This window comes from Neodiprion virginianus, chromosome 2 (genome assembly GCF_021901495.1).
Source record: "Neodiprion virginianus isolate iyNeoVirg1 chromosome 2, iyNeoVirg1.1, whole genome shotgun sequence".
Classification (NCBI taxonomy): Eukaryota; Metazoa; Arthropoda; class Insecta; order Hymenoptera; family Diprionidae; genus Neodiprion; species Neodiprion virginianus.
In genome coordinates, this window is record NC_060878.1 from 23,189,200 (window position 1) to 23,215,317 (window position 26,118).

General features: G+C 35.8%; 3 protein-coding genes across 5 annotated transcripts in view; 1 reads left to right on the top strand and 2 right to left on the bottom strand.

The window, feature by feature from the left end:
- Positions 1 to 203: 203 nt before the first annotated feature.
- LOC124297542 (thiamin pyrophosphokinase 1) lies at positions 204 to 9,942 on the bottom strand. 2 transcript variants are annotated; one of them, XM_046748682.1, is made up of 7 exons: positions 9,722 to 9,918; positions 9,270 to 9,607; positions 8,893 to 9,066; positions 4,143 to 4,405; positions 2,162 to 2,266; positions 1,734 to 1,896; positions 204 to 1,348 (listed from the first exon to the last, which is right to left on the bottom strand). In XM_046748682.1, exons 2-7 carry the CDS (start codon positions 9,310 to 9,312, stop codon positions 1,191 to 1,193), a joined length of 906 nt encoding a protein of 301 aa, XP_046604638.1. In that variant the 5' UTR covers positions 9,313 to 9,607; positions 9,722 to 9,918; the 3' UTR covers positions 204 to 1,190. The 2 variants fall into 2 exon arrangements, with proteins under 2 accessions (XP_046604638.1, XP_046604637.1); XM_046748681.1 differs by lacking the exon at positions 9,270 to 9,607 and having other exon boundaries at positions 9,722 to 9,942.
- Positions 9,942 to 16,119, top strand: LOC124297541 (uncharacterized). Its single transcript, XM_046748680.1, has 4 exons — positions 9,942 to 10,376; positions 10,494 to 10,734; positions 13,069 to 13,206; positions 14,163 to 16,119. The coding sequence occupies exons 1-4, from the start codon at positions 10,140 to 10,142 to the stop codon at positions 15,074 to 15,076; spliced, it is 1,530 nt and encodes a 509-aa protein (XP_046604636.1). The 5' UTR covers positions 9,942 to 10,139; the 3' UTR covers positions 15,077 to 16,119.
- Positions 16,120 to 16,807: 688 nt separating this feature from the next.
- The window catches only part of LOC124297592 (putative aminopeptidase-2), a 35,502-nt gene continuing 26,191 nt past the window's right edge, over positions 16,808 to 26,118 (bottom strand). For both annotated transcript variants that reach the window (XM_046748783.1, XM_046748782.1), the window contains 8 exons: positions 25,918 to 26,101; positions 25,440 to 25,596; positions 21,050 to 21,312; positions 20,188 to 20,843; positions 18,536 to 18,703; positions 17,778 to 17,924; positions 17,614 to 17,692; positions 16,808 to 17,337 (listed from right to left, as the gene is read on the bottom strand). In XM_046748783.1, the coding sequence (XP_046604739.1) occupies positions 17,002 to 17,337; positions 17,614 to 17,692; positions 17,778 to 17,924; positions 18,536 to 18,703; positions 20,188 to 20,843; positions 21,050 to 21,312; positions 25,440 to 25,596; positions 25,918 to 26,101 (1,990 nt within the window). In that variant the 3' untranslated portion in view covers positions 16,808 to 17,001. The remainder of the gene's footprint in view (positions 17,338 to 17,613; positions 17,693 to 17,777; positions 17,925 to 18,535; positions 18,704 to 20,187; positions 20,844 to 21,049; positions 21,313 to 25,439; positions 25,597 to 25,917; positions 26,102 to 26,118) is intronic.

Sequence of the window (26,118 nt, forward strand, 5' to 3'; positions counted from 1 at the left end):
CACTTGTAAAAAAGAATACTATTTACTATAATAATATAACGCCATAACCTGTGCCGCAACGCACAAACTTGATGATGATAGACGTTTAATTCTTTTTAAACAATAATCAATGTACACTTAGGGACAATGAATCTGAGACGGATTATTTTTTACACTAGACAATTATGTTGGCAACACAGAAAAACCTACAGCGCCATAGCCGGCCAAGTGCGAAACTAACTCAATCTCAATAAACTTAACGTAACCCATGACCGTCGAATCTAACCATAGAATACCGCGGGGATAATCACTTGATGGATTGACACGTCAATTCTAAGGTTAGATTCGACAGTCATGAGTTAAGTTATCTCAAAGAACATAGACGTACATGGAAGCACAGGTCTCATGGGCCCGCTGAAGCCAGCTCTTGGGATGATCTAAGCGAGTTTGGCGAGTTTATCACCGCAACCGCCGGAAACGCTCGCGGCGTTCCGTTTCCGTGTGCCAGTCGATACGTGCACTACTACATAGCGCCGCTCACATATACGAGCGAGTGGCGACGTCAAGCATTCATTTGGGGAACTAAATTGTTGGCTTCGACGTTAATACGGGACAGCCTCCTGACATACGCTGCTAAAAGTGGTTCGCAAAATGTCTCTCGATTCTGCCGCCAATTTCCACCACTAGTGGCGCTAGTAGTTGTCTGACAAGCTTGCGCGCGACCAGCGAGCGTATGCGAAGTCTACTAGCGCCACGTAGAGGAACTAAAAAGCGGGGACAAAATGCGTACAATTTTTTAGTATACGAGCAGTGGTGTCAGGGGGTTGATACGGAACCCGTGCTTCCATGTACATCTATGTTCTTTGGTTATGTTTATTGAGATTGAATTTATTTTACGCTTGGCCGACTATGGCGCTGTAGGTTTCTGTGTTACCGCCATAACTGTCTAGTGTAAAAAAAATTAGCCGTCTCAGATTCATTGTCCCCAAGTGTACATAACGTATAATTTTTATGTACAGTAACCGTAAAGTATTGTAATTATCGAGATATATAAATATATAAATATAGTTTTTCTCTAATGTAAAATATTGATGAAAAGAGATCTTCAATTTACTGCAGCGCTGTACAGTTGACGATAGTATTTGAACAAAGGCTGGAATTCAATTCGAAATTTTTTAACTAAGAAAGATTTTCATTTCTCATCCTGTTGTTCAAGATGGCAGTGCACTTTCGGGACAGATATTTTCTGTAAGTGGTTCAATGTCCATGGACCAGAGCACTGCAGTGTCTGTAGTAACTGTTACTTCAGGGAAGCCAGAATAGGTGTTGGAAGTACTGACGATGTTGCCAAATTCCAGTGTCGCACAATCTGAATAGAAATAGGATTCAAGTTCTCTATTTGGTTAATCAAACCATTTATTTTGAAAATTAAAATCGGATAACTCATTATGGACCAATCGCTCAGAGAAAAGTATACTCTAATTACAGCAAGCTCATAACTCGATATTTTTAAAGCAATACAAAAATAATATGAATGTAATCGATAAAAAGGAATGTGATAAGAAAAGAAATTCACTTAAATTATCACTAAAAACCAGGCAAAGTAAAAGAGTGTTGAGGATGGCCAAAATTTTTTCGAGTGGGGAATGCAAAAGTCTGATAAATAAGCAATAAAAGCGTGCAAGTAATCAAAACGTGATTAGCAATATGCCATTAAAAATAGAATACAAGGTGAATAGAGGATTACTAAGTACCCAAATTCCATTTAAGTCCAGCTGTCGAGATGCTTGTAACTCGAGATCCAATGGGCATCAGAGCACACCATGAATTACGTTGCAGTAATGGTTCAGGTATTGATATCTTGTGAGTCCCAGGCTGTAGAAGCCATGTCAAAGAATCACTGGAAACTTGTATTACCTGAATAAAATAAATATCCTAAGTGAGTTGTAAAAGAGATTATCAATCCATGCTTAATCTGGGCTTTGCACAAAATTATTTTGATTTAATTTCAAATCTTATATGTGCCCATAGGTGTTTCTTTGTTCAGTTATAACTAAACGAAATGAAGAATTATAGAAACGTTTTCAAAGTCAGAGTAATGCCTAATACCTTAGCGAATGAATTTGTAGATGAATTTAGATTACTTGTTGATTACAACACATACAACACATACAACACCTACCTGGGTATCTCCAACAAGCTTTTTACTTTGGAACAACGTGTTGATATTGGCTATTATGTGATCCAATCTTCCAGATGTTTCCGTAAACACGTAAATCCCATCAAGCTGTGAATGTAAATAATTCATTAATTAAAATTCTCAATTGACTTTTAATGGTCGGTTATGTAGTATTCAGGTACATTTCTATGACATTCGTTAAAGCGGAAATTATGTCATAAATTATATGGATACAGTAACAGGCTTGGCATTAATTATTAAGTTGATGAGTGATCAAGTGTGTTAATCAAGATTAAAAATGTAACTAAATATGTAATGGATTAAACGGAAAAAACTAAAAAACCAGCATAATCAAACTCAAGTTTAAATATAAATCATACATAGTGAACGTAAGATTTAAATTCATTAGCTTTCTCAATTTTTCCGAATTGAGCAAAAGCTAAACAAAGCTAAATTACAGATAGTGAACTATCTGATGTTCAATAATTAGTATTGATGCATAAAACACATTTTCACCATCTTGAATTAATATTTCTACTAACCATAAAAGATTCGTGATAAACTGAATCAATGTATCCGAAGTTTGATGGATTGAGTTTGGTCAAAATTTCAACTTTTCTCTTATTTTGCGATCTGATAGTAAACGAACATACGTTAGTGCAATACTTAGCTTCAAGTTTATCATGTTGTGCTTTTAGCAAGATTGCCAAATTTCACTTACTCTGAAGCTTTCATTATTTGAGTTTTCAATCAAGCTCGATCCATTGTACTAGGTACAACTGAGTCAAACCTAAGTCAGGGTGGCCACTCAATTCCGCTCACGGAATTCCCTAACTAAAATCATTATTTTTTCCTGACATTTTGATGCACAATTTGTGCAGAAATCACTAAAAACTATAGTAACCTAGGTAAAGTTATAAAATTTTTTAAAAGTTGTTTAGTTCGTTCATTATGATTTTTGAAAGTTGACCAAAAATGAAAATTTCCATTTCCGTGGTCTTGTTAAGTATATATCTAAGAAGGGGCTCCAAGAAGCGAAATATTTTTAAAGCTATTATTTGAACATTTATGCTGTTTGCAATGAAAATCAAGGTTCCAAGAATTATGACTAATTAACGAATGTGTAACTTTCTGAAAAATGAACTTAAAAATTTTTTTCTAACGGGACATTTTTCTTTCAAGTGTTAAGAATACACTGCAATTTATCCAAATTTTTAAATTGATATTTAATGTAGCAAAACAATTATTTTGTGCGGTGTACTGTCTAGACGCGGGGCGTCTATGCCATAACCGTTGCGCAGAGCACTATGTTCAACGTTAAATTAAAATTACTAATACTGAAGATAGAATTCCGGGTGCTCGTACTTTTTTATTAGAAACTATCTCCTCTTTAAGAATCTTTTTAAAATTTTCGCTAGCGCTTTTACTTTTTGGGTTATTGCCAAAAAACTAAGACTGCGTTTTTTTTTTTGTTTGTTTTTTAATAATAACAATTGCAACTTTTATCGGTTGGGAAAATGAAAAAAACTTCTTTCTTAGAATCGCATTTCGAATCGAATGAGCAGTCGCTGATATTTCTAGGAACCTTGGAACAATTTTTCGCAAGAATCACACTTGTGGACTGGACTATTAGGCGTCGGTGAAAGTGCGTCTCCACATGCAGTGACGGCCATAGATAAATCACACCGACGTCTGCTCGTTCTACTGAATTCATGTGACAATCAACAACTAAGCTTATAATCGTCAATAAGAAGAGAAAAAAAATTGTGGCGGTGCTAGTATCTCAATTTTATGGACAGGGCTTTTGAAATCCACGAGTTGTACAAAAAGTCCCCGACCAACCAAAAAATTCTCTGACATTTCCCTCACTTTTCCCTGATATACAAAATTCCCTGACATTTCCCGGTTTTCCCGGTTTTCCAGACGGGTGGCCACCCTGTAATTACACAATCTATACCAAGATTATAAATATGTAGATAGTTACATTTATCTTATTCGCTGTAGTGTAAATACCCAGTTGAAGCAGTGCTTTTGTATAGTCCGTAGCATCTTGATCAGGGGTATTTATCACATGGACCCCTAAGCGTTGCAGCTTGTGAAGCGTTGCTGGTGAAATACTGTCCATGTCGCCAGTGATTAGATCGGGAAGAAATTCTTTGCTCTGGCCATTCATCACCGATTCTCCACGAGAACCAAGGTACATTATCCATTGATCTGTTCCTCCGTCAACGGTAACTGTAGCACGGGCTAGAATTGCGCAAAAGAAAGTAATCAGTTACAACTATTACAGGAATATGAATTACTCATGTTGTGGGAAACACTTCTTGAATTAAGAGCATCACAGTAAAATGCATTTTATAGATGACTTAAGGTTCTGACTATACAATGTTCACGCAAAGCTCAATTTCTACTTGAACACTGCTTAGATTTTATATCCTTTGAATTGCACAACACAGATAGTACTATTGGGGATGTATAACTTCATGTCGAGTCAATAGATAAGGCAGAAATTTCATAAAATGATTGATAACGTTCAAGTCTAAATTTGATCAAATAAACACATACAGCAAGGCTATTAAACAAATAGATTTGAAGAGCAAAATGCAGTTACTGAAAGATGCATGACTCTTTGCAATTTGTTTGATAAGCCAGTTGAGGAATCATACGAAGGCACCATAAAAATGTTGGAATGCTTAGAAAATATAGTTATATGCAAAAATTTAACTATAAATATTATAATGACATTTCAAGTAAAAAAAATAGATTCTCAATCATTTGCGGCACCGCGTCTCATATATAAGACATCTGTTTTGAATCGGTTATTTAAGATTTATATTCAATTTTTTAAATACCGCTGTCATTTTTTTTTATGTAGTTGAACTTCTAAGATGCCAATGTTGCTGGTTTAAGAAGGATTATGGTGATTTCGCGAATATAGTGAGCGCTATAATTAACAAAATTTTGAAAATACTTGTTTTTACAGAATAAATGTCATTGTGGGAAGGTTATGAGGGACTAAAAAAGTGGAACTCAGCAATCTTGGGTTTTTGCAGTCGCTAAAAATGAGCTCAATATAAAAAATTCAAAATTTAAAATAACAGATTCAATATGGCGGACTGAAAATATAAAAATTAATTCGATTCGCTTGAAATTTGTTACTCCAAGAGTTTTTGAGGTCGCTGAAGACGAATCGGACATCAGAATTTCAAAATTCAAGATGGCGGATCGAATATGGTGGACTGAGAATATAAAAATTGATTTCATTTGCTGATATTAGATCCACCATTTTGAAAACTGAAAACTTAGGTACCCAGTTCAAGGAATTTGACTGTAAGAAAAAATTCATGCTTCAAAGGGACAAACGGAGATATCCAGTTCACAGCACGCTAGTGAAGTTTTATCTAACCTAATATGATTAAATCAATGATAAGAATAGGATTTCAAGGTGTCGCTTCAACAATGCAATTTTAATTTTTAAGCTATCACTGTGAAACATGTATGTTTTGTTTAATGACAGTTCATGGAATTTAAAGCAATCCTAAAGTTGTAAAATGTCACGATCTTCAACCTTATTAAAGTTAATTACTCAAACCGTCAGAGGTTTACTAGTAAGGAATAACAAAAAAAAAAAAAGTAAATCACGACTCGAATATCTGTGCTCATTGTCTTGCCGTTTCGTGAGTCTTTAATGGTTGCAATGATGGTTTTTTCGTACATACTTAAGACAATATTTATACAAGTTTTGACCTCATGTTTCGTTACATACATTTGCAAGAAATACTTACTTGGCCCTAATCTTATCTGGTGGCAGTTATAATTCCTTTTACAATACTGTTTATAAATTTGTAATCACCTTGTTCAATTTCTGAATACGACAAAGTCACAGAATTATTTATTTCGCTTTATTCAAGCGAAATTAATTATTTATTTGCAAGTTTGATGTACACATGGCAAGTCATTCCATGCTAAATCGTTCGCTCTAAAAACAGTCGGGTTTTCAAATTTTATGAAGATACATGAATATACTATAGTCTTTGATCCGAGAGAATTCCCCTAATTTTTCCGTCAAATCTAAGTGACACCATTTTCGGAGTTATGCGCAGTAAAAAATTTTAAACAATAGCAAAATAGCTGCACACTGCAATCTTTCAAGGCTCATATCTCCGAACCTATTTATCGAAGATGGGCTCCAGACAGGACTCACTTAAAAGCTAATAAAAATGCTCTTTAGGACATAAACATGTATATTAATTTCAGTATCCATATAGTCCATCATGTTTTTCCATTGGTATAAGTATTCAAATGAATTTTTCACTGTGATCTACACCACTGAAAATTCTCATAAAAATATTGACCTGTTGTTCATACAATTTTCAACGGAACATGAAATTTTGATGTTGGAGAAACAATGGAGTCTATGTGAAAGAAACAAGGAGCCCAAAAATTTGCGCGCCTTATACCTAAGAAGCTGAATTTTATACAAGAACTGCAATTGTGTCAGGTATTTGTTGTCGAAATTCATACATTCAGCTTCAACGTCTGCCGCCATAAATGCGCTACGCAATCCAAAAAGATTTCTGAGAAATTTGGCAGTTTCATTGTATTGTAAGGGTATTACTTCGTAGCACCACCAACAATATTGTTTTCGTTTGGTTAAATTAGTTTACTGAAACTAAGAGGGAAGTCAAGTATAACAGTTTATTTTTGTCAAAGCGATCAGCAGCACCTTGTCGGACCATGCTTCTCTACTACAATCAGAAAGCGAAATAACTGCGGAAACTTTGTCTTTGACAAAAACGTGCACTTATTGTAGTGTTGTAAATAATAAATGATTATTGGGATTAACGAACCAAAACTGTTTCAATCATTACTTATGCAAAATTTTCTTTTATATAGGTCACGTCCCGTTAGACTGTATAAAAAGAACGAAATTTCCTCACTTTTCACATACGCCACATTATATATTCATTATAAAAATGCCTAGTTTTATATAAATTGGAATGAGGAATATGCAGGTATTTTTTAAAGAATTCCAGGTCGTTTAGTCTATTGTGAAAAATGCTTTTAAATATTTGTATCAATGAAAAAAGACATATCGCCACGAGAGAACTAGAATGTCACTAGCGTTTACTACCATTTTTTGGAAATTTTTGACTATGTAGTTCTCAGAACACTAAAATTCAGAAAAAATCAGGGAAATTCTCACAGGGCAAAGCCAACATATTCACAGGCTTTTATCAAATTTGCAAATATTAATGTCAATTTTGCCCTAAAAGTGTGCAGTATGATGTGGAATGACTGATATGCAGTATGATGACAATTCAATAAGATAGCCATGAAATACATAATTCTGGAAAATGTAGAAGAGTTGGAGAATTTTCAATTTTGAAGCCACGGAATTTCACGTACGATGATGGAACTTTCGTGAAAAATAAATATATCAATGGTAATGAAAGTTTCGCCATCCATACCTTCAAATTTTACCAATTTTGAATATTGTCAGTTTTAAAAAATTTTAAATCGAAGAGAGGATAAAAATATAAAGTAATACCAACATTTTTTGGTTATGGGAATATAAAATTTCTTTCTCATATTTTACCATTGGTATACAATTTCTATAGTAGAACAGCTAGGTGGAATATTGAATTTCGTATTTAAAAAATCTAAAAGAATCCGAGATTTGCAAATTTCAGTTCAATTTCTATCGTAGAACAGCTAAATGAAATATTGAATTTCGAATTAAAAAAATCTACAAGAATCCAGGATTTGCAAATTTCAGTTTCTGTAGTCACCTTTTCCAAAAAAAGTTAAAGCTGAAGCTACAATTGCAACTCAAATATTATGGCTTGTGCCTGGATTCAGCTACAGGATTTAATATCCTTTGAAATATGTATGATTTCTTTAATTAAGCAAGCTTGCTGGTCGAATTTCAATAGTATCAATTATATAAAAAGATACTTATACATTGCATATGTATCAAATTAATATATTCATGATGTAAGACGATATTTTGAAAAGTGCAGAAATGGAAAATACGGAAATTACAAACACCAATTCAACTATCGACGCTTCATTTTAAATCGCTTGAATATACTCAAATATTAATAGAATCGTTTGATTTCAGTCAACGATAGCTAATTTTATACAAAATAGTGTTTTCTGAAAAGTCACTGGAATAGGCTATTTTGAGTCATCAATCTTATATTGCCATTTCACGACTATAAGCATTAAAGGTGTAGTAATGAAAAATTAAATATTTAACGATGCTAACACGCTAAGACAAAGCATTTCAGTGAATGTATGGAAAATAATAATATGAATAAAGTGACCCATCACAAAGTTAACTCAAACAAATCTACTAGATTATTAACCACGTTTAAGCGATTTATAAGTAAAACATGGATGAGCTTATGTGTACAATTACATTATATTAAATTATTTTATTTCTTAAGACTTCTGTAACTTATGAATAGAACAATTTGATGAAGATTTAATGTACAGCTATCTTGTAACAAAATCGATAGCAAGTATCGCTTTGACCAAACAACCTTCTCAAAAAGTGACTTCATCCTCAATTTGATGCTTCAAACCCTTCCCTGACTTCACTTGGTTCACATGTTATTGTAAATAACAGTAATGCCAAGTTAGATGTAGGCAGAAAACAATACTTAACAGAACAATAGTCAAAACGATCATGACAACACCAGTAGCAAAATGCGTAACGAAATTCGAACCTTTTTTCCAAACATTGCGGAGTATGCTGCATTTCAGGCGAATGGGCCTGTTTAAAATAACGACAGCATGACCGTAGGTTGGCGGGCAGGTGAATATATTGAGGGGGTTCCATGTCGTCCAAGATCTGGTTGAAATATTAACTCCCGTCAGGATTGGAACAGATTCTTCCGAAGCTAGAAATGTGTTAATGCGAAGTTAAGATAATCGCCAGAGTATATCCATAGCACCATGCGCCGTCCATCAATATATTATATCTGTACTACACAACACGCAGAATTGATAATTACGGTAAGATCATGCGTTGAATGATACACCTGCGAACACGTCTTATAACAGTGACAATTGGCAAATTAAAATAGATCAATCTCTAACATACATTCACCACCATTCCCGATGGCTGCTTCTGATTGCGTGTTCATTTTCGGTTAATATTCATTTCTAATATCATAACGATAGTAGTTAAGGCTGACCCGGTCACTTACTAGTACAACTCGGAACAAATAACACAAGGCTGGCCGCTTGCGGACTGACAGAAATTCCTCAAACGATTATGTCACTCGGTCACACGCGGTACATCGCAAAAAATTACTACCATGTTTATTTGATCTTGATTGTTGGTATATTTTGAGGGTTATTCACTAGTGTACAGTTATCAAAAGTCAAAACATAACTTCATGATCTAAGACGTGGTGTAAGAGATTTAGGTTGCGTTGACTGAAATATATAAAAAGACTGCTGGCCAAAGCGGATTTTCACGGGCAGCAAAATACTGCGACAACAAGTTGAACACGTGGTTCATCAGTGGATCTCATTTCTGTTAATATTCACTTGCGATTCGTGAGTTCCGTAGTTCTGACAGAGAGAAGCCTTCTGACCCATGGTTTCGACCCATAGACTTTTTCGACCTCCCCAGAAGACCGTGCATACAGGGCTGAGTTCAGAAGCCTTACTCGAGTGATTCGAGTATCATTGTGTCTTTGTTTAATCTCATGTGTCAGACAGAGACAGTACGATATCCGAGTTCACTCGGGTAAGGTTTCTGAACTCAGCCCAGGTCTTGCAAGCAACTGAAATTTGAGTGGTGGGGGTAGCCGGGTTATTGTCCAGATTTTTTTTGCCACTACTGGCCGCTACGCGGCGCTGTCAGTCATTCATAGACACATATGAGTGAAGTTACTACAACGTAAGGTTATATTCGAATAGCATATGAGTGTGATTAAAATTAATAACATGAGAGATAAATGCAATGACGACTAATTCCTGTGCGGTTCCGACCTGCAACACGGGTCGAAAATCAGTGAAAGAGAAGTGCTCCGTGTTCAAAGTTCCATCGAAGCGTGAACTGCGTGAAAAATGGATTGCTGCGATTCCAGGAATTTTTTACCTAAAGTCGTCACAATTTGTTTGTGAAAAACATTTTCCGGAGCGATTCATCAGACGAAAGTGGATAAAATATGACGCAAACGGTCGGATTGTCGCAGAAGTAAGTTGATTCGTTGCATTTTTCCCATAGTTTTAATCAAGATGAGTTTTAATAATAATTTTTGTGACTTAGCATTGATTTTTTTTAAATTGAATATGACAATGACTGCTTTTTAAGGCGCCGTATTCCCGTGTTCGTCTCGACCCTTCGGCAGTGCCTTCTGAATTTGACAACATCAATGAAGTGGGCAATCTCAATGTTGCTGATGGCTTCATCGAACGACACAATAGGAAGGAGCACAATTATTGTGTTACGAAAGAGACTCCAACGTTTGAAGCGGAGAGTACACCGGTTGCCGTAGCAATTGAAACTCCGTCATCTTCAGATCACGACCCCATTGAAAGATCTTCCATACAAGGTATACATATATTATACATAATATGCTTATGAAAATGTGCTCTTAAATTTATAATTATATGAAATACCATGACACGACAACTTGGAGGGGGTGGCTATACTCAGCGATGATGCCCATGTTAAAGGCGCAGGAAATTTTAAAAAGCTTGGAATTTCATAAAATTTTGTGAGCATATTCTTTAGTATTAAATATGAAAATACCATTTTTTTATGTTTTTTTTCTACATAGTTCTCTAGTAGTTAAATACTAAAGTTCACGTGTATAAGCATATGAGGCAATCCACGTCATTTGCTCGGCCGTGACCCTGACCATTTTTAATTTTTTTGATTTTTTTTCATAAAATAGCATCCTATGCAAGGAGCATCCTCATTTTTCTTAGATTTTTATCGCCTGTATTTCAGAAGTTACAATTGTTCGAAAAATATGGATTGCAGAAAGTTCGGAAACGTTCCAACGCCGATATCTCTTAAATTTATCGATATATCAAAAAATGCCTGCACATCAATTTTTTTCATATAAGTTCACACTGTCATAAAAAAAAACTGAAAAAAGCTTTAAATCATCGTTGTCAATATTTTTTCAGCGTGTAAAGTGAAAACTATTTTTTTTAAAGATGATGGCCATTCTTTTTTTCTCAAAAAATTCTCTTGAATAATATGATGAACTATATGAACTTTAACGCTGGTCCCATCATGAGCCCATTTTTTCTTCCATGTAAAAAAAAAATAAATTCAATTTTTTACGAAAATTTTGAGTGTTTCGTATGAATTACTAATAATTTTTATCACTCATAATACTCATAAGTAATAATTATTGTACTCATTTACAATTGTTAATTGTAGGGATAATTTTACAATTAGTAGCCCGATCTAATATGTTGAGGACTATTTTTCAATTACTTTCCTAGAAGAAATACTAAAAATTATGCATTATGGGAGAATATATGAATGAAACACTAGGTAGATATTTTTTATCTTGAGAGAGTTAGATATTTATTTTCTCACTCGTTTAAAAATTTTAGACAATCGAAGCTGATCAGATTTTGAAAAATCTTTTACTCTCAAGGCACTATCACTATCAGTCACAACACAGTGCAATTTTTGAGTACCTGTCATGGTTTTTAACCGTTTATACCGGTCACTTAGTTTTTGCGCTACGTTTTGATAGGCATCTGATGACGCGAATTTTGCGGTTATATTGGGCAAGTTATTTGTCTGAGCCGCCCACTCATACAGATCGAACGGAGTCGTTATCTGTTTATGCATCGGTAATTGGAGAGTTGCAGGTGTAGCTTTGCGAGTAAAAGATTTTTCAAAATCTGATCAGTTTCGACTGTGTAAAATTTTTATATGAGTGAGAAAATGAATATCTAACTCTCTCAAGATAAAAAATATCTACCTAGTGTTTCATTCATATATTCTCCCATAATGCCTAATTTTTATTATTTCTTCTAGGAAAGTAATTGAAAAATAATCCTTAACATATTAGATCGGGCTACTAATTGTAAAATTATCGCTACAATTACTAATTGTAAATGAGTACAATAATTATTACTTACGAGTATTATTAGTAATAAAAATTATTCGTAATTCATACAAAACACTCAAAATTTTCGTAAAAAAAATGGAATTTATTTTTTAAAAAATAGAAGAAAAAATGGGCTCATGATGGGACCAGCGTTAAAATTTACATAATTCATCATATTATTTAAGAGAATTTTTTGAGAAAAAAAAAAATGGTTATCATCTTTAAAAAAAATAGTTTTCACTTTACACGCTGAAAAAATATTGACAACGATAATTTAAAAATTTTTTCCTCTGTTTTTATGAAAGTGTGAACTAATATGAAAAAAATTGATGTGCAGGCATTTTTCGATATATCGATAAATTAAAGAGATATCGGCGTTAGAACGTTTCCGAACTTTCTGAAATATAGATTTTTCGAAAAATTGTAACTTCTGAAATACATGCGATAAAAATTAAAAAGAAAATGAGGATACTCCTTGCATAGGATGCTATTATAGAAAAAAGATGAACAAAATTAAAAATGGTCAGGGTCACGGCCGAGCGAAATGACGGTACATAACTAACATATATGTATACAGATATACATTTCGTGTAACTCTAATTACTCAATAACTATGTAGAAATTAAAAAAAAAATGGGTCTCCATAATTGATGCTAAAGAATGTTATCACCAAATTTTATTAACTTTCTACAAAATCCCTAACATAAAGAAATGGTTCAAATGCGAATGAACTCGTAATAATATGACTTACAATTCTAATAGATATAAAGGTGGATGAGTATATAAACATTTGCTTTATTTTCACAGATGTTTCAATCAACGAAATGGCATTGGATCCTGTAATGAATGATTCCGCTGAGCCGATGCAGGATGAACCAATACAAGATGATCGCGCCCCCGAAACGAGTGGCTGCAAATTTAACTTTTCAGAAGTTACCTTAAGCTGTAAGTGTTTCCAGTTAACTGAACTGTAAAATAAGTAAGTTAATTAAGTCCAGTGGATATTGTGTGCGTTCTAATGTGCTATGAAAGAACTCCTCTTAATGATGTGTGAGTCGAACCGTTTCAATAAAAAATTCGCCATGCTATGAACATCAGTGACCAACAGTAATATCGTCTAATACTTTTTGACAAATTATTTAAACATATAATTATTCAACAATTAATTTGTCAATTTTTCTATACTATAATCGAGTGTAATGATTTTTTAGAAAGCTAATGAATTTGAAAACAAAATCATAAGCGATGGAAAAAATTACCATACTCGACTAGTGTAATAAGGACAAGAAAAACTAACAGATTAATTGTTGAATAATTTATAATTTCAATAATTCATCAAAAACTATTGAACCATATTATTGTTGATTATTGTTCAAAGCATGCCAAATGTTACTGGTTTTCATCAGATTTTCAGTGAATCGCGTAGTACGATATTTCTTCCAATTAGATACAATTGTTGGCTGGAACTATTCGACTTGTACATCCTTAACCCTAGACTAGTCTCCCTGTGAGCGTGACGCCGCGCTCCGCTGATTTTTTCAATGAACAATCGGTTAATTGGAAAATTTTGAAAAAAATTTGACTTTTATCGTTGAAATGTTTAAGAAACTATTATATTTTCTTAAGTACGTATCCTGCAAATTTTGAAGAGAATTAAAATAAATTCTACGAACTGATAACATTTTTCCGATGCTAAATGAAATTATCCGGTGAGCGACGTTGCCGAAAACACACTGAACGCGCTCGGGCAGTGTAGAGGGGATTTGGCACCGTCGCAGCCAATATAATACGGCGGCGAATTCCTCATCACCTGACCAAAATCGTTAGGTCGTTTATGGTGACCAGTCTAGGGTTAAATGTGTTAATTATTCCGGAATTTCAGTTTATTTCTGTTTGTACAGGTACTACTGAAGGGAGGACTGAATCCATCTTGATACCGAAGCCGTGGACTGTTAGTGAATTGAGCACAGATAACGCGGCTGTTCTTTTTTCATACGTTACACCTAAGGTCGACAACGGCGAAAATGTACCGGTCATACAAAGACTGGTCAAGCTGGACCCCAACAAACAGCTGCGTTATTTTGTATACGGGCGTGTCGTACACGAATGTAAACTCCTGCAAGTCTTGGATAGCATTGATTTACTACCGCAAGCTTTGGAGAACTTCAAGAATATGAATTTGTGCAACGGTCTTGGCTCTATCAACGAGCATCATCTGTCATTAAACAGTGTCTTCAAAGATGGCGTCGACTATTGGCGTGACCGAGATTGCACTTTGATCTCGAAATGGAAAAGATGTGCTTGCTGCATTAAAATGAGGGCTGTAGTCCTAAAGAGAGAATCGAGATCAAAAACGGAAAAATCGTTGAAACGTGTCCATCAAGCTTCCAACCCTATTGACCAAAGAAAGATAAACGCATTGCGGAAAAGAAATGAACGTATCAGACGAATTCAGCAAAGAACCCGTAAACGTATCCACCTATTGGAGGGAAGTTTGAAAGAAAAAGCTGCTGAAATTGCTCTCATTCGCAATCAAACTTTAATCAATAGATGCTCAAAACTAAAAATTCCAGCTACTCAACAGACTGCGCTTCAGGAAATAATTGCGGCTGCAGGGAAGAACGGTAAGAATCGTCGATACGGGGAACAGTGGATCATGCTTTGTTTATTGATGAATATAAGGTCGCCGAGTTTTTACGAATACCTTCGCAACAACAATGTTCTGCCACTGCCTTGTTCTCGAACCATCCGCGATTATTTTTCACTGGTCGACCTGAAGTGTGGTTTCGATAAAGACTTCGCCAAATTGCTTTAAAAACATTTCGATAAAAGAACGCCTTTGCAACGACATGGGGTGATTTTCCTGCATGAAATCAGCTTGAGGGACTCAGTGGACGTATCTTCAAAAGATTTGAGTTACGTCGGGTCGATTGACTTTGGTGACGATGGTCTGCAGTCTGTTAACAGTGAAGATCAAGCGGCACATGGGCTAGTCATCATGTTCCAACCTCTTGCGGATTCATATACACAACCAGTTGCAGTTTTTGCATCGAAAAATTCGGTCAAGGGTGAAGAACTCGCGAAGCTGGTCATTAAAGCCATCGAATATTTGGAGAAAGCTGGTGCGAAAATTCATGGGGTCGTCGTCGACGGTGCAGCAACAAACGTCAAGATGTGGTCAGTATTGGGTGTCTCAGGTTCGATGGAGGATACAAAGACCTGGTTCACGTACCCCGTTGATGAAAAACGAAAAGTTTTCGTATTCTCTGATGCACCTCACGTTATTAAAAATATTCGGAACAGGCTTTATAACAGAAAAAAGTGGCAGGTAAATATCTATTGTAATGGACTTTTCACTATATCTATAAAATAACATAATACAAAAATACAACGAAGGATATAGTTAAACGGGACTGATTATTTAGTTTATTTCAATTGAACTTTTTATTTTTAAGCAAGTCTTACTTCTTATGAACAATGTAAATGTAAACTGGAACTAAATTATTTTAAATCATCTCTCATCTGTGAATATATTTAAATAAGGTTTAATTATTTTTTCCAAAGGTCACTGGTGTTAGTACACTGGGAGAAATTTTTAGTTCTGGTTACCGTTCAGTCCTTAATTATTTAAATTTTTTACCACAATCAAAAAATATAGTTCTAGGTACAAAACGAAAATTAGTTTTGTAGCTGTCACCAGAAAGTCTGGTATCAGTTACTATACTTTCTCATTATGATCACTGTTACTATATTTTCTTGTAAAAAAGTATAGTAAACCGAACAAACTAATTTTGCGTTGCAATTACCAAAAAACGATCGACAATAGCGCAAAATGTTTACATGTACCTGGTTTTTCGTAATTCCAATAATATTTAAACACCTTTTTTTAACGATACCTGTCTTACTGAGTTTTTCTAATTATTATAACAAATGAAATTTTTCTCGGTGTAGTAATATAATTTTCGGCAACTACATTAATAGTTACATCTAAGATGTTGTTTTGTTGAATTTAATATTTTGTTTTTTTTTTTTATTTAATTTTCGTTTGTCAGATGACGTGCCATTTAAATGATTCACATCGCCAACTCGGAGAGAAAATTCGGAATGATTTACGTCGATACGTTTTGATTGTATTTGCTTCAATCACATTGATGCGCCAGCCTCGACGATCGACGCGTCATACTTCAATAGATTGGAGCTCTAACTCGGCGAATTGGCAAAACTCACTCCAATATGTTATATGACGCATTGATCGTTGAGGTGTGGCATGTCGATCGTTGAGATCTGGCGCGTTGATGCTCCGTTGAAGTACTCCACCTTTATTATTCACCTATTTTCCGTCAATCATTTACTTCTCTTACCTCGACAAGGATTTGACATTAGTTATTCCAAAGTACTTGACGCGGAACACTTTAAATTTTCCATGAACGGGGATAATTATCCACTTATTAATATTTGTGAAATTGATATTTGAGTACGCTTCATGAAATTAAAATTCTAGGTCTTGTAACCAAACTTGTTCGTAAGGAAGGTAATGAATGAGTGATTCAAAGAGGAAGGGGACTTCTCTGTGTTTATTTTGATGTCGCAGTTATACAAACGACATGGTTCAATTTATCAATTTAAATCTGTCGCAATATACGAAGGTCACACTATGTTAATTTGCTTATACAAATATTAATTTCTTAATATATTTTTAAATTGTACCAGAGATACTCATTGTCAGTGCTGTCACGGAAGTTATATGTGGCTAAGGGAGCCAACATAGAATCCATGGAGCGAAAATGTCAAGATTAACACTACGGTGATGGTAATGATATTAACACTTGGCGTTGCACCTCCACTGTCCAGATATTCTGTAGTTGTAATTTCAGTAATCTCTGTTGTTGATGATGATCCTTCAGATGGCGATTCTGTCGTTACGTCGTCCTCAAATTGAGTCTCCAGCCAGGCAATTATAGCTGGAGAGTTTTCTTCATACCAGTTGAGGTTCGACTTTGCGCTGTTCACGTATGACACGAGTGCCGTCAAGTTCTCCGAAACAACTTCCGTATTAACAGTAACGAAAGTTTCAAACTACATGAACAATAAGAAGCATCATTCAGTTACAACTTTAAATCACGCGATACTTAAGGTCATGTAATATTCCTATCCTTACCGACAGAGTAAACTCACCGGTTTTTTTCCCTACATTAAATAAACATGGGGTGAGTTTGCTCGGTCGGTAAAGGTAGGAGTATTACATGACCTTAACATTGAAGTCTAGAGGCTACCGGGACTTTTCGTTCTTGGTCCCAAACAATTAATACACGTCTGAATAACGGCCATGTTTAAAAAATATGTAATACGTACAGTTGCAATTTGCTCTTCAGTTGACAATCGAGTTGCTACGCCGGAGAATACAGAGGCCACACTGCTCCAGTTTTCGTAACTTTAACAAAATGAAATTGAAAAAAATCGGCAAATGGAAGCAAGATTCTAAGAATACAAATAAAAAGAATTTCAAAAGAACTTACTATTCGTACATATCGTTATAGTGATCAATAATGAAATCCAAGGTCACCTCCAAGCCGATTTGACCTGAGCCGTACACGGAAGAGAAAACGGTCGAACTATCTTGTTTTCGAATACCATGATCTGTTGATATTCCGTAGTGAAGGTAGCTGCGAATGATTTGAATCAATTTGACTTTGAAATTTTTCTGTAAAAATTGAGGAAAGGCGCTACTTATAATTTTCAAAACTCTTTTTCAACTTCGCTCACTGCGCGGCTGTTACTGAAAATGTTGCTATGTAAGCGAACTTCAGTTAGGCATTTCAGAAATAGTCTTATCGATTACAGTGGAATGATCAAGATGTCAACCATGTGAGTTCATGCGATGGTCAATTTATAATTGCTATTGTTACTATTTTTATCTCGTTCCTATTTATATCATAACCATGAAATCCCTTTTCCGTTGCTAATTAATTGAACTAATTTATCAAATTCGGTGAACTACGCAGCTTCTAAATTCGTGCAATTTATGATCGACAGTATAACGATTAATAACAATCCAATAAAAATATCACTATCCCAAAAAATACCAATACTGAAAGAAAAAATGTGGTCGAATTTTGCGAGTAATTAAAAATTACACGTATACTGCAGCATACATGCACACACAATAATAATTAATAGAATGAACAATAAAATTAGTTGAGAATAGAGTGACTATTATTAGTCTACATCCGCATGAAAAATACAAAAAAAAACTAAAAAGTATACTGTAACTCACTTGGATAAGATAGTTGTGTTGGTGGTACATCCAAGGGCGTTTAAAATGACAACTTGTTCGGACCCGAAGTTTGTAGTTCCGTATTGTTCCCATAGGAAATCCCAGTCTTCGTAAGTTCCATACTTAAGAGCTGTACAATAAACAGCTGGTCGAATGTTTGGCGTTATCCTAAAACAAATAAAGACATTGTAAATTGATCAGCACATATTTTGCATATTCTCTGCCAATTTCTACAATTTCACGCATCTATTTTTCCTTATTTTCTCTGCAACTTTGTAATTGTTCTCACAATTGTCTGGAAATATCGAAAAGTGATTGACGTTAATCGGATACTAATGACCTCCTATTAAGCGAAATCATCTGCATTTGCCCGTTAAGGTCACGTAGTATTTTTACCCTTACCAACCGAGCAAACTCACCCTGTTTCTACCTATATTAAATAAACAAACAAACGGAAAGGGTTAAAATTTCGATAGTGCATTGTTGTTTTGTAGCGGAATTTAGGAAAATTACTCAAACCACAAAAATTGTCAAATTATAATGTGTGGTTTATTTAATACAGGAAGAAAAAGGGTGAGTTTGCTCGGTTAGTAATGGTAGGAGTACTACATGACCTTAAATTATTCTCGATTCTCGAAAATTTGTGCTGAAAATCTTTGCAAACTTTTTTGAACAATTTTCTATTATCTAACATCATCAGAGTTTTGAAGAAAATATAATTCTGAAAGTCTCGGAAAACCTTTGCATGACTGAATTATCAATCTCAGTATATGCATTTTACGTCGTTTCACAAAATTTTTATGAATTTCTACGAAAATCTCGCGAACACTACAGAAATATGCACAGATTTCCAGAGGTATTCATACGTTTGAAAGAAGAATAGACTTGAGTCGAACACTTGCAGAGATCTATAGAATAATTATGCAGCGTGCAAAAAATTTAAAAACAAAATGAGGAATCGATAAGAGAAACTCAGCGAAATGTTGTGATCTTCAGAAATTTTCAGTACAAAATTTTAATGCATCTGCACATGTTTCGAAGTAATAAAATTTGCAAAAAAATTTTATTTTTCCAGACAAATATGTTCATCAGGGTATACGTACGATACTCGAATAAGGAAATTCCAGGAGATAAATATTTCATCAATTTGGATTTATATACGCTTAGACGAATACAATTCTTATACAGTCTGAGTTTGCATGGCATCGAAAATTACGCGTATGTCGTCCAAATCGTTGTTAGCCCAAGTACCCAAATACGGCTACTACGGACCAGATAGTATTTAAATTATTGCCGGCGAAGGAGTCGATGTAAATGGCTATAGATGAATGAATGAATGAATTAATTAAATGGCAACTACCAAGCCGATCCCATGTGTATGCTAGTCCCATGTTTATCTTACGTCTCATGGCCTTTTATGCTTAACAAATATCAACGCGCATGCCAGTCAAGTATGCAGTTCATTGGGTTGCTATAATTTGTGACCTAACTCTTATTTTTTCTATATTATGGAAAACATTAACATATGAATACATATGTGCTACTATTTGTAACTACGTTCTTAGGAACAACTTTCTTGGTCATAATTTTTTGAGTTGTTCTGAATTTCATTTTTCAACGTTCTGGAAAATGTACACTCAAGGGATATTTACCATTGCGAGTTGTCGTTGCGCCAATTGGCAAACAGAGTTTGCGCTTGTTCGATGCAGTCTGTGTGGCCGTAATTGCAAGCCGAGGTTGCGATCAGCTGTCTGTTTAGTTCATTCAGTTGGCCTTCCCCATCAACGTCGCTCAAGCCAACATATTCGTAAACTTCGTCTATAACATTCAGAACGTACTCGTCGAAGCGCTCTTTGATACTTTGCCCTATGAAACGTCGGTTCAAAAATGCAATCCCGTTGAAAAATGCTCTCCAGGGAAGATGATTGGTTTCCTGCTTCAAGTACAGAGTCGCTTCAAGCGCTAAACTGTATTCCACGTATCCGGATCGCGCCAAATTTAGAAGGTCATCAATGATCTGTGCCCGATTTAACTCATGTATTTTTTCGAATTCGCTGCTTTGCAGGCCTGAAATTATCCGCGACCATGAATCTTTATCGTAGTTCACGCGATAATAGCCAACTTCTTGGACGTTCAGGATAAACCATTCGTCTGTGATTCCCAAGTTTATGGATGTAGAACTTTCGCCAAACCAAAGTTTGGGCGAGGTTGATTCAAAGTCTGCATCGGACTCGGTGGTGTATGTGACTGGTATCCAAAAAGTGTAGTTCGTAACCGAGGTCGAAGTTCGATTTAGTAAGAATCTTTCCTGTGAACGAAAAAACATTGAACAATATCATAGATGGAGAGAAAAACGACAGCGACAGCTAAGGGTATGTATAAATATATGTAGCTGTTTTGATCAGTGCAAAAGCTTTGAGATGAATGTCCATGATTTTTAGTTCACAAAGGATTACAATGACGCCTTTATAACTGTGGTGGTAAAAAAACAATAAGTCAAATTACACCCTGTACCTGCGTGAGAGTAACAACACCAGACGAAAGACTCGCATTGACAACTGGGTATCCAGACTGTGTCACCCAGCTGTCCATTAAAGTCTTGACCGTCTGGCCCACCGTGTCAAGTGTACCGTTTTGGTCCACTTGGGTCTGAATGGCAGCCCAAAGTTTGTCAGGATTCGACGTGTTGTACTGATTTTCTTCAAGGTAATTGTGCAGGGCGCTAGCAAAGAGTGTCGCACCAAAACTGTGCTGCATCATCCGGATGACGCTAGCAGCTGTACAAACAAACATAATTAGAAAATCGAGCGAACTTACTCAAATGAAAGTCAAGTGAAATTGTATGAACTGCCTCGTTCAAACAGATCAAATTAGAAGTGCTGCTGGTCACTGCTTATCCCGTAAGAGGATTGTAAGTTCCAAAGTTTTTGTGAACCGTCACTAAGTGCCTGCTCTCGGTTTGCCGTTAAATATTGAAGCTACTGCATTGCAATATAGTGAATTTGGGACGATCGATTTTGTCTTTTTGGATAGGTTCTTAATCTGTTCGGACGAAGCAGCTCGTAAAATTTCCATCGAGCTTCACTAAGGGGACATTAATTAATTACTTTTCTGAACTTGTAAGACCCCCTACCCAAACGTAGAAAATCGACAGATTTTTTTTTTTTGAATTTGCAGATCGTCTGATTATACTTCTCTGCTCTGTCCTCCAGATCACACTGATAGATTTTTAAAGTGAGCCAAGATTTGTTCATTTATGTTTTTCAATATTGTACTTGAACATTTACTCTTCGCTCAGTCTGTGCATTTATATATGCTTGGATATTTTATTTTCCTTTGTGTGTCATACCTTAAGATATATGCAATAGATAACTAGTTGTAACATAGCGTTTTACTCTTGGATCATTTCCTGTAGCGCCATAGATGCGAAGTTTTGTCTGCGGGTTATTGGTCTGTCTCAAAATTGAGCAGACACTTGAGTTTTTCGACCTACCCACTGCTTTTCTGTAGGTCTCCACGTTGGCTCCATTCTAGGCTGCGCCTGATGCAGAAACATGGCGAGTGCACTGTGCAGTGAAGATTATGGTATCTACTCCACTTTATTCTGGTATTTGTGTGATTCACTGGTTGATCGATTGTAATATCGTGGCATGATGTGATTTTTCAAAGGTAATTAAGAGGTTCGTTTCCCCGGTTGGTCTCATTGTCAGTCCAGCTGTTTTACACATGTGTGCTTGCAAGGACGTTCCTGCGCATATTGTTTTTTGTCCCGGGAAGAAACGGATATTTAACAGTGTTTGGAATAGATTTCCTCCGGATGTTTTAATTTGCTGTGGGATTTTGATCCAGATCTAACGTTTAGAAGTCATTATGTTTGGTAATGTAATTTTGGATAGCGTTTGAACACTCTGCACCGTTACTAAGGCTAGAAGTGTACCAGCTTTTTTTACTAATCACTCCAAATCTGGATCATAGAAACCAGGGTTGTGTTGGACAGTTTCTGCCAACGACAATTCCTTCGGCTTCGTCGACTACAATTTTTCTTAGGACTCTTAGGATGAGTAAAAATGGAGGGAAAGCGTAAACTTTAGATTCTTCCAGCTAACGGTAAAGGTATCTACTGCTGTTGGGTCCAGATCTCTTTACGAAAACTGTTTACGTGTTGAAAACTGAGTGTGTTGGTTCTCATTCATTTCAGGTGGCAAAATGCGGGGCTCTGCATCTGCTTCTTTGTTTCTTTTCGTATTAATGTATGAAGTAAATACCTATATTTTCTGAAGTTCGCACCATTGTCATATCTGTTTACAAAAATCTTGAAGCCTTGTGTGTTTAGTGTCTTCCATTTGATTTGTATACGAGATGGCCGTACTGTTGTTGATGCTCAGCATAATTTCCTAAGTGTTTCGATTTTTTCCAAAGATCTTAAGCCCGTTGAAAACTGTTTTTACCCCACCATCCGTGTGTTCTTTTCTTTTGGCAGTACGCACTCTATCCCGCGAGGGATGCATTTGTGAATATCTCCAGCACGCACGCATTTTGTCCCATAGGTTTTCGTTTAATGTCTTCAAGTGTTAGCTTCACCAATTCAAGTCTGTTCTTATACTTTCTGATATCTCTATTTTTTGGCGAAAATCTCAATAGCCTTCAGAATTTGTGATACTCTTTGAGAATATGAATATTTAGAGTCAATTGTTGCCGTATAGCAAACCCTAGTGAAGACTCTTAAGGCTATTTTCGTATCTTCACTGTTGAAGTGTCGCGCCTGTAAAAATTCGTTGAGCTTCTGCAGGTTGAGAGTGAACCTGTTCTTTCCATTGGGCTTTTTACGGATGTAATAAACCAGAATAAATTTTCACTAACATGCCGAACATCGGAAGATGTTTCCTTATCCCTTAGCTTCTATATAACTTGGCCGTAAGCTTCATGATTTTCGACTCAGAGATTTGGTTTCGTAGGCGGTATTTTCTCACGTACTATTTCAATGAATGGTACACGATATCCGTTTTCGATTTAAAAAGTTGAGGCTCAGTCGTAATCTCTTTCCAAGCGTCCAAGAAAAATTGTACTTTGCCAGCCAGCTTTTTTTACTTCTGTTTCCTTCTATTGGTTTTCGACGACTCCTTATTTCGTAGAATGATAGTTCAGTCTTAGCCCGCTTGGTCGTGAGCCTTGAGGGTGTCACTTGAGAAGGCCACTGCAGTTTAAATCGATTCTCAGTTTGAAGGAGAGTCTTGAGGTAGCCTTCTTGCCTGTTAAACCTCCTCTGTTTTCGTCGGTTGACGTTTGTTTGGCGCCATCTTCACTGATCTTTTCCAGGTCTTTAACAGCTCCAAGTCGCTCTGAGAACCTTTGGCCGTAGATCAGGGTATCGACTTCTGTATCTCCTGCGATATTCATGATTAGCTGATTCAGACCTGGGGTTATGAAAGACCTCCTTGTCGTAGAGACGTGGAGATATAAATCAGAGAGTAACCTGCCCCCATGACTTATATACTCAAAACTCAGACTTTCTGTTGGTGATATGTTTTCTTTGGTAGTCAGTCCAGTAAGGGTCTGGCTACTGGTTTCCTTGATGAGCTGCGGTCACGTAACAGACGAATGTCCTCTCGAACCTCCTTCCACAGCCACTTTGTTTCTCGGTTTAAAATATCGTCTTTTGACCTCTTGGGTCTCTTCTTCTTGTCTCGATGGCATGTGGAGTCCGAGTTCGAATTTATAATGCCTGTATGCTCACCTTTGTTTTAAATCGTGCGTATACGTTCGTAGATTGATTACTTCGTATTGAAAATGCATGTGACATGGAACGCAGAGGGAACCCTGGCAACAATTTTCTACGCCAAACGACAAAAATTTTTGACGATTTTTTACGTTATTTGGAACACTTTCGTAGTTTGGTCGAAGAATTTTTCGTAGATTTTCTTTACTCCTCTGTAATGTTGTGGTCATGATTTCCGTGAAAGTTCATCATTTTTCGTAGATCATTGCATTTTTAGCTTAGTTTTTCTTTCACAAAACTCACCTAATTGAGATAAGATGAGTTCAAAAATATACGACAGATCCTCTGAATCCGTCTAGATCGTACTTAGAAGATGAGAAGATCAGTCTTCGGATATAGACCAAAATTTTGTTCGATACTTGACTTGTCTGCCATAAATTTTCCTTGTGAGAGAGATGCAGCAACTAGCAGATGGTTTGGGTACGAAAATGTAATTTGTTTTTATACGAAATTGGAGATTTTTATCAGTTTTCGTAGTAATTCGTAATTTTTCGTAGAAAGTTGTACTTTTCTACAAAATTCTACGTGGTTCTACGAATAAAAAAAATCGTGATATTTGTGTCTAAAATTGAAATTATCTTTCATAAAAAGTCGTAGATATTCATAATTTTTCGTTGATTCGTATAGTTTTCTACGAAATTCAAAAAAAAAAATAGAAAATTAAATCCACTTCCGATATATGTATAATTTTCATAATTTTTCATAGAAACTTGTATTTTTCTACCCAAAATATTACGATTTTCTACGATTATCTAAAATATTTTACGGCTTGTTAAGATTTGCTACTATTTTTTATGATTTTCTGTGATCGGCAATTTTTCGTAGTTTGATGTAGAAATCATTTTTGCCAGGGAAGCGTAATGGCAAATCGAAAATATGCAGCGCTACTCAGTGGCGGCACGCGTAAGCTTTCGATGTCCAAATCTGGTGACGAAACACGCAGTGACTAGCGGTACTACCAGTTTAATAGATTCGGACGAGGCGGAAAAATATAGTTGGTATCACGCAACGCATGATGAATTATTATCTCTAACTCAGCCGCCATGAGTCTACACTATGTATTTGATAATTGTTAGGAAAAGTAGATGTGTAATTGCTGGCGTTTGAATAATTTGGCTGCAACCTTACATTTTGCGTAAGCGATTGTATCAAAGCCATTGCTGATTTCGCTTGGGGTTGAAACATCGTTATTCATTGCACGAATAGAGGCTGTTGCATCAGTTTCCATGGCACTGTGAAGTCCATAGACGACAAATTGCTGTAGCAGTTTCCCTTCGGGCTCCACCTGCGCAAACATAAGTTAATGGGTCAGTTCGTTCAATCATTTAGTTGGATCTCAGTTGGCGGTAATAAGGAGAGTTTGCATTTAAAATCGTATCATTTTGAAGATAAAATAAACTGATTTAAATCTGGACACATTGATCTAACTTAACGTGAAATGTGTATTGAAATTCATTCTAAAAATTGAGTGTTCGAAGAGTCATTTAAAAACAATAACATCAAAACAAGGTAAGTCGACTTTTCTTATTATTGTGTACTGTCATTTGATTATTACTCTCTGACTCTTCATCTGCAATGTGAATTTACTATTGAGTTTGAAACTTACCGCTTCGCCAACAAAAAATTGATAGTACTGAGCGAACCCTTCATTAAGCCAAGTGTAATCCCACCATTCACAAGTGACCAAATTTCCAAACCACATGTGCACAAGTTCGTGTGCTACGATGGTGTTGATGTATTTCTTATACGTCGCCGAAGTGACGTTATCGTTCGACAGCAGACCATATTCTCTGGAGAAAAAACACCT

What these genes read in the sequence shown, in the direction of transcription:
- LOC124297542 (XM_046748681.1), bottom strand. Translation starts at nt 9,818, where the DNA reads ATGCACGGTCTTCTGGGGAGGTCGAAAAAGTCTATGGGTCGAAACCAT. An exon ending in ACGGAACTCACGAATCGCAA is followed by an intron (nt 9,067 to 9,721) that starts GTGAATATTAAC and finishes ACACATTTCTAG; the next exon opens with CTTCGGAAGAATCTGTTCCA. An exon ending in CCGCAATGTTTGGAAAAAAG is followed by an intron (nt 4,406 to 8,892) that starts GTTCGAATTTCG and finishes GCGCAATTCTAG; the next exon opens with CCCGTGCTACAGTTACCGTT.
- LOC124297541 (XM_046748680.1), top strand. Translation starts at nt 10,140, where the DNA reads ATGACGACTAATTCCTGTGCGGTTCCGACCTGCAACACGGGTCGAAAA. An exon ending in TGAAAGATCTTCCATACAAG is followed by an intron (nt 10,735 to 13,068) that starts GTATACATATAT and finishes TTATTTTCACAG; the next exon opens with ATGTTTCAATCAACGAAATG. An exon ending in TTCAGAAGTTACCTTAAGCT is followed by an intron (nt 13,207 to 14,162) that starts GTAAGTGTTTCC and finishes CTGTTTGTACAG; the next exon opens with GTACTACTGAAGGGAGGACT.